Source organism: Nestor notabilis, unplaced genomic scaffold, assembly GCF_000696875.1.
Source record: "Nestor notabilis isolate BGI_N333 unplaced genomic scaffold, ASM69687v1 Scaffold20346, whole genome shotgun sequence".
Classification (NCBI taxonomy): domain Eukaryota; kingdom Metazoa; phylum Chordata; class Aves; order Psittaciformes; family Psittacidae; genus Nestor; species Nestor notabilis.
The window spans coordinates 1-7,029 of NW_009934487.1; the positions used below are offsets into that span (position 1 = coordinate 1).

The window sequence follows — 7,029 nt, forward strand, 5'->3', positions numbered from 1 at the left end:
CTGCTGGTTCCAAGCCCAAACTATGCGGGGGCCACAAGCGTCCCCCCTTGTACAAAAAGGAGTAAGAGGAGGAATAAAAGCAAGGGGCTTTCTGTAAAACCTGACATCCCCACCCAGAACCACTTCACAGATACAAGGAAGAAGTTCTTTACTATGAGGGTGGTGAGGCACTGGAACAGGTTGCCCAGAGAAGTGGTAAATGCTCCAACCCTGGCAGTGTTCCAGGCCGAGTTGGACAGAGCCTTGGGCATTGAGGCTTCCCTGCCTGTGGACAGGGGGCAGGGGGTGGAAATCGATGATTTTAAGGTCCTTTCCAACCCTGACCATTCTATGAAATCTTCCTGAAAATGGTTGGGGAACTGGTTCTGGATTACTGAGGCTTCAACAGTCAGAGGCAAAAATAGGTGAAATACAGATTGGTGGTGCTCTTTGACATGCATTAGATGGCTGAGGCATAGGTATGGAGGTGGCAGATGTAAGACAAGACCTCCTGGAGCAGCATTTGGAGGTGGTAGGGACATGCAGCATCCCATATCTACGGTGACATTGGACACTGTTTTTCACCTGAGTTCACAATTTCCCATAGCAGATCCTCCCCTCAGAAACAAATACGTCTTTTCCTTTCTCTCCCTCTGAAATGCACTGCAAACTCTGAAGATACATAGCCCAGAAATTCTTTAGCCCATTTTGCTGCTTAGTTCTCTGCGAATGGCTTAGTGTGTACTTCACTTGTGCATTCAATCTTCCTCTCGCTGTTAGGAGACAAAATCTGAACTTTTGCTGAGAATGGGAAGCCATGAGTTGATTTAATAAAAGTGTGGTGGGAAGTCTGCAGGGATAGGTACAGAAATGGGGTATGTCTTTTTCTTTTAAACAATTTAGAAGAAAGAGCCTTAGTTGGTGTAAATCAACATAACTTTGTTGACTTCTAGGAGGATGCAGGGGAAGGGCTTTTTAGTGGGGGGAAAACTGCAGAAGCAATATGTAATTGTTGGACTTATTGCATCTGTTGGGTAATCCAGGCCTTAGAATCAGAATTAGGCTTATGAATATGTGTGAGATCTGCCTGTTTCACTATTTCATATCATTGCAGTGGTTCCACAGGCTGAACACAGAAACGTGAAGGTGGGCGACAACGTGACTCTCAGCTGTGCCCTGACCGAACCCCAGGATGTTCTGCAAGTGACGTGGCAAAAGGACTCTGAAAAATCACACAATAACATAGCTACATACAGTACAGTAAAAGGATTAAAGATTCATGAGCCCTATCAAGACCGACTGAATTTCACCAGTCTGGTACTCAATGAGACAAGCATCACTTTTTGGGACACTAGAATGAATGATTCGGGGTGTTACACGTGCCTCTTCAATACTTTCCCTTACGGCTCCTTCTCAGGACGGACCTGCCTGAGTGTCTTTGGTAAGATTCTCTGCAGGGAGATTTCTCTAGTGGGGGGAAAAAAGGGGTGTTTTCTCACCCACAGTATTTCTTTGAACAGACTCAGGAACCACAGTGGCAGGAGCATCCCTTGGTGGAACATAATAAAGAAACAGAGCATTACTGCTGTGAACAAGATTCTATGGGGTCATATTCAAGCCTGTTGTGGTGGGTTTGGCTCTGGGCTGTCCTTGTTTGAGTAACAGCTAAAAAGCAAGGAGTGGGATCTTTGTTTGTAAGCCCCTGAGTAGGCCCAGCTGGAACTTGGGCAAACCAGTATTGCCTGTTGCAGTTTCTTCTTGGTACCAGGTACACCCCTGGTGCTGTGAGCTGTTGTGCCAAACCCTACCACTGATAGGGAATTAGCAGACAGAACAGCATGGACCAAGAAATGGTTTTACTTAGATTCTGGGAATTTAGGTTGAGTGAAACTTTTGGGCTATATAACTTCAGTGTAAGGGAACAGGTATTGAATAATGGGGGGAGCCTGACCCAGTGAACTCTTTTTGCATTCCTGTACCATTGGGCTCAGTGTGAATCCAGTAAGCTTTGCTCTGCCTATGACCAGGTGCTCTTTGTGGTGATGGATTGTCTCATTTGTGTGTTGGAAGGTCTCGATGCATCTGTCCATTACAACATTTCTGAAGGTCACTTGATAGCCATCTGTAATGCTGTTGGCCTCCCAGAACCCACCATCACCTGGAACAAGTTGTTCAATTCTACTCCTACACAGGAGAAGGTCAGCCACACCAATGGGATGGTGTCCATCAGCAGTAAACTGGAGATCTACAACATTAAGAGCATTGGTGAACAGGACTTGACGTGCAGAGTAAGCAACGTGAATGAAAAAAGAGAATTGCCTGTGAAAATGAAAGGAGGTAGGTGAGCAGTACAAGCTGCTTGGTAGTGTTCTCTTGGCTTCTGTGTTTTGCAATAGCATGTTTAGATAGGAATCTGCTGGGAAGAGAGGGGAGTGAAATGTGTATATTCCAAGTAAGAAGAAGGAAAATCCTCCTTTGCATTCATTCTCATCTTTGAGATGATAACATACTGGCATCCCCTCCAAGAGGGGGAAAAAGCCAAACTAGTCATCTAGGGGGCTATGGGTTTCAGAGGTACCATGCTTTTTGCAGCAAGTCAAACTTTAGTTTTCACGTAGGCCTTCATAGTTTCTTTGAGAGTCCAAAGATAAATGTAAATACTTGTCACCTGATAACTATCTAGATGAAATAAAAACTCTGTGGGTCACTTAACACTGAAGTGGAAGTTTTGAAATTAGTAGCGCACTATCTCTGAACAATTAACAAAATGTTTCAATTACACTTACTACACGTTTTGGTACAGTTAACCTGTGTATTATGTTTTCATTTTTCTGATGTTTTTGCTAAGACAGACATGCATTGCAGTAGTGGTCGGGGAGGAATAGTATTTTCAGGCAGACAGGAAGGTGATCAGTTGAACATACTTACACTGGTTTTATGGGGACATCTTAAATACATCAGTGTAACATCTGAATACCTTGTGCTAATTTATTTCTTCTTCCTACATTCTGTTCTGCTGGAAAGACTTTCACCTCAGTTCTATAGATGAGAAATAGAAACATTAAAAGGTGAAGAACCATTCTTGGTTCACACAGGAACATTGACTTAGGTGATTTGAAATTCATGTGTTTCCAAATCCAGAGACTTAACAGGAAGACCACCTGGAAATTAAAAAGACAGGAAAAGCAGCTTGAGATTTTGGGTTAATTCGCAAGTTATGTGCTCAAGAAGGGATTGTTATAGGAATAGTAGTAAAGGGTAATATCTGACTTATAATATATTCTCTCTAAAAGTTCAAAAGCAAATTAGTTCTAAGTTCTGAGTGACAGTAATTGAAAAGCATAATAATTTTGTCCTGTCTCAAATGCAATATTCTTTTGTCTTGGCCTTTTCAAAAGGAAATGTGTATCTCGGAAAGCAGGAAACTGAGACTGTTGTTATTCCTTGCTAGGAGAATGAAAAATCAGCTTTCACAGTATCAGTGAGGAACTACTGTCATTAATCAAACATCCTCTTGCCTCTTTTTTTGTTCTTTTTCCTATATAAACTAGCTTAGTTTGGCTTGGGTTTGTTTTTTGGGTTTTTTGTTATTATTATTTTTGTTTCTTGTTTTTTTTCAGAAGCAGGTTCCTCGTGGCTTTGGCTGCCGGTTACTGGGGGGATTTTAATTGTCGTCATAGTTCTGATTCTGATCACTCTGTGTTGGAGGAGGAGGATATGCAGGAGGGTTTGAAGTGGTGAGTCACTAATGCATAGAAACCAATGGTTTTCATAAAGCCTATAATAACGTCTGGTCATGTGCAGAGAAGAATGAGACTTTGTTGAGACTGTTAGACATGTAAAATTCATAATAATATGTTTACAGTTATTAGAGGTTGCTTCAGTTGCATGTAATTTTAAAAGCTGTTTTCCACTGCTACTGCTGAGGGCCAATACAGGACCAGAAATCATGAGGGGAGAGTCCAAGCAGAGCAGGACATGCTGCTTGTGGTTCGCTTTCAGGCAGAACTCTTAGCAGAAGTAATTCACTCATCTTCCACATTTTCATGGAGGGCCACAAAAGTGTCCAGTGTAAGTATGGCCAGGGAATTTCTGGCAGAAGAGGTATGTTGGAGAGAAACCCACTCATACAGAGTGATGTGCCCTCAAGGGGAGGTCTTTCTTCTACTCATGGCACCCTCTTTGTATTTTTAAGACCGTGTAATGTGATGGAGAACTGTGCTCAAACGAGTCTGCTTCCTGTTGATGAACTAAGGAGAAATTGCAGTCACTGTAATGTCCTCGTGTGTATTGATCATGGATCAACTCAGCTTTCTAGGCTTATTACTAAAAACAGGATGAAAGGAAAAAACTTAGAAGAGGGAGAGGCCTTAGGCTTCAGAAGTCACAGAAATTTGATGGTCATTGGTAGTTTCACCCTAGCTTACCTAGACCAAAATTAGCTGTGTCTGGCTTTAAATTCTCTTAATCTCTTTAGAAATGCCAGTAACTCAGTTCCTGAATATTTAGATACTTGTATCATGATAATAAGGTGATATGAGGCAAGGAGATGTTTTCAGGAATATCAGACCTGTCTATTGTGAACTTAGACCTACAGCATCTGCTGTTAACAGGGCTTGATCTAGTAAATCTGCTACTGCCAGAGACACAAAAAGTCTTCACTGACAAGAAAGAGAAATAAACAATTCTTACACCCCAAATATAACTTCTTATTTGTCAAAATGTATGTGAGCTTTTCATTGATTCTATAAACGGGAGAAAACATTTCTGTTGAATTTCCAGATCAACCTGCAAGTTAAATGGAAAGGAGTTGGTTCGAAATTTTATTATTATTTTTTTTCTTGAAGGATCAGAAGAAAAAGGTGAAATGCTCAAAAGAAAAATATATGACATAAATGAGTTTGTACTAAGCAGAACTTGAAGAGGTGACTTGGCAGAGATCTGGGATCACCCGCTAGAGTAGATCAGAGAGTGACCTGGCAAAGAGAGCACTAAGAAGTACAGGTGCTGCCTTGCAGAGTTTCAAAGCCCCTTTATTGCATGCCAGCTGAGGAGAACCGCACTGGGGTGCTGTGACTGCACTGGTGCCTGAAGCAGGAGCCGGGTCAGTCAGTAAAACAGTGCTTGACGAGGCTAGGTGGTTCATGTTTTGGCGAGGCTGAGGATGTTAACATACCTCCGGGAATGATTCTGGCTCTGGGATGTTAGCCATGCATGTGGTTTCAGCAGTAACTTCTAAGGGGACCATCCCCAGCAGGCAGTTTAGTTACCTTCACAGGTTTCCTATGCCCTGCACTACCCAGTAGGTATGAGGCTTGGAACCCTTAAGCCTGATACCTATCACGCATACTTGTGCCATGTCGTAGGTCATGCAGGAGAAGATTTGTTGCTGCAAGACAATGCTGTTATGTGCAACTACAGAACCTACACATTATTTTGGGAACTTTGAACAAAGCTTCTTTGCCTGGCCTAAAATGCAGAAAATCATAATATGTTTAAACTGAAAGCTCTGTGCGCCTTCTTCCTCAGCTAGTGTCTCAGAGCTTGAAGCCCTTCTCTGTCAGCAAGAGAAGTGGGGTCTTACACCCTGCTGACTGGGGTGAGACATCATGTAAATATCTGTTCAGTGTGGCAGAGGGGGTAAATTAGATGAGCAGTGTTTAGCAGTGGGTGTAAGTTTGTTGTATTAAGAGTTTGTTTAATAGAAGCAGGATTTGAGGGACTTCGATTGCTTGTGTTCCTTCCCATTTATCATGGGATTTGATTAGCTGTGATACCAAGGTGTGACTTCTGCAGTAGGCTTTATGTTATTCACTCTCTGTTCATTTAATATGGCCTAGTTTTTATCAGTCTTAGTCTGTATCTTGAATTTTGAAAATGTGATGTGCTGACCTGGATCCTTTTTGCATAAAGGCAACATTACTTTATCCAGAGTAATATTGACTAGCTGATGCTATTTCTTTATACAATGATCATCTTAAGGAACCATGTGGTTCATCTTCCTAATGTACATCTGTTTCCCTGAAGGCCTCATTAATTTGGTTGCTGTAAAACTTCACTACTGGTGCAGTTTGATCACTCACCATCTGATTTTATTTTTTATTTTCTAGATGCTCTTTTCTGTCTGCTGCTAAAAGTTACTTGAATTTATTTTGTATATAATTCCACTGTCACTTTTTCTGTTTTTATCCTCTATTATCCTCATATTTGTGTTGGAACAAGGAGCAATGCCTAAGTACATATTTCTGGGCATGTTTTCTGTAACAGCATGATAGAGAACTAATGGTGCTGGCTGGAGGTTACCACTGTCTATCTGAGACCATTATCTTGAGGCTTCAGTACTTCTTTTCATTCTGCAGTAGAAAACAAGCAAAGCTTTTCCAGATTTGTCACAATGCCTGGTTTTTAAAGTAAAACAACAGCTTTTTTATCTGGGTGGCTTGAGGACCCTTCTCTGTCAAAGTTTCTTCTGCTTCTGCTGTTGAGAGTATGGTTGGGTTTTGCTTTGCTTTTATTTTTGTTGTTTCCCCCCTCTCCATGATAGATGCTTGAGAATTAGGTGAAGAGCTGGTGCTCAAAGTTGGTGTCACATCCCTCAGACATATGCCTTGCATAGCAGTTACAGAGCATGCATACATCTCAGTTCTCCCTGAAAAAATTCCAAGTCAAGTGTCTTCCCAAGATTTGTCATAAAGTCACTTGTTTGGAAACAAACTGAGCAGCCTTTGTGGCAAGAGCTGAGGCACAAGCTTTGGAAAACTCCCATCTTTGACCTCTGCCAAGCAGAGAGGCGAACTTAGCATGCCTGTCACTGGGTTAAAGTGCAATGAGCAGCCTGCAGTGAATCGCCAGTTATAACTTCAGCCATGCTGGAGGTTTCTCAGTGCTGCTTTTCTGGTAAAAAGTTACACCATTTCCTACCTGGCTCAACTAACAGAGCTTAACTGTAGACTACACCAACATAAAGAAGTCTATTTAACAAGCTGAATGCCTGAATTGAAGCAAAATGAAGGCTATTATTCTGAATCATAGAATCATAGAATAGTTAGG

General features: G+C 41.8%; 1 protein-coding gene across 1 annotated transcript; it reads left to right on the plus strand.

Annotated features, from left to right (window-relative positions):
- Positions 1–1,093: 1,093 nt before the first annotated feature.
- Positions 1,094–3,712, plus strand: LOC104399384 (OX-2 membrane glycoprotein-like; the record flags this gene model as incomplete). Its single annotated transcript, XM_010017379.1, has 3 exons — positions 1,094–1,420; positions 2,050–2,316; positions 3,600–3,712. Coding segments are annotated over 3 exons (707 nt in total), but the record flags the coding sequence as incomplete, so codon positions are not given.
- Positions 3,713–7,029: the final 3,317 nt, after the last annotated feature.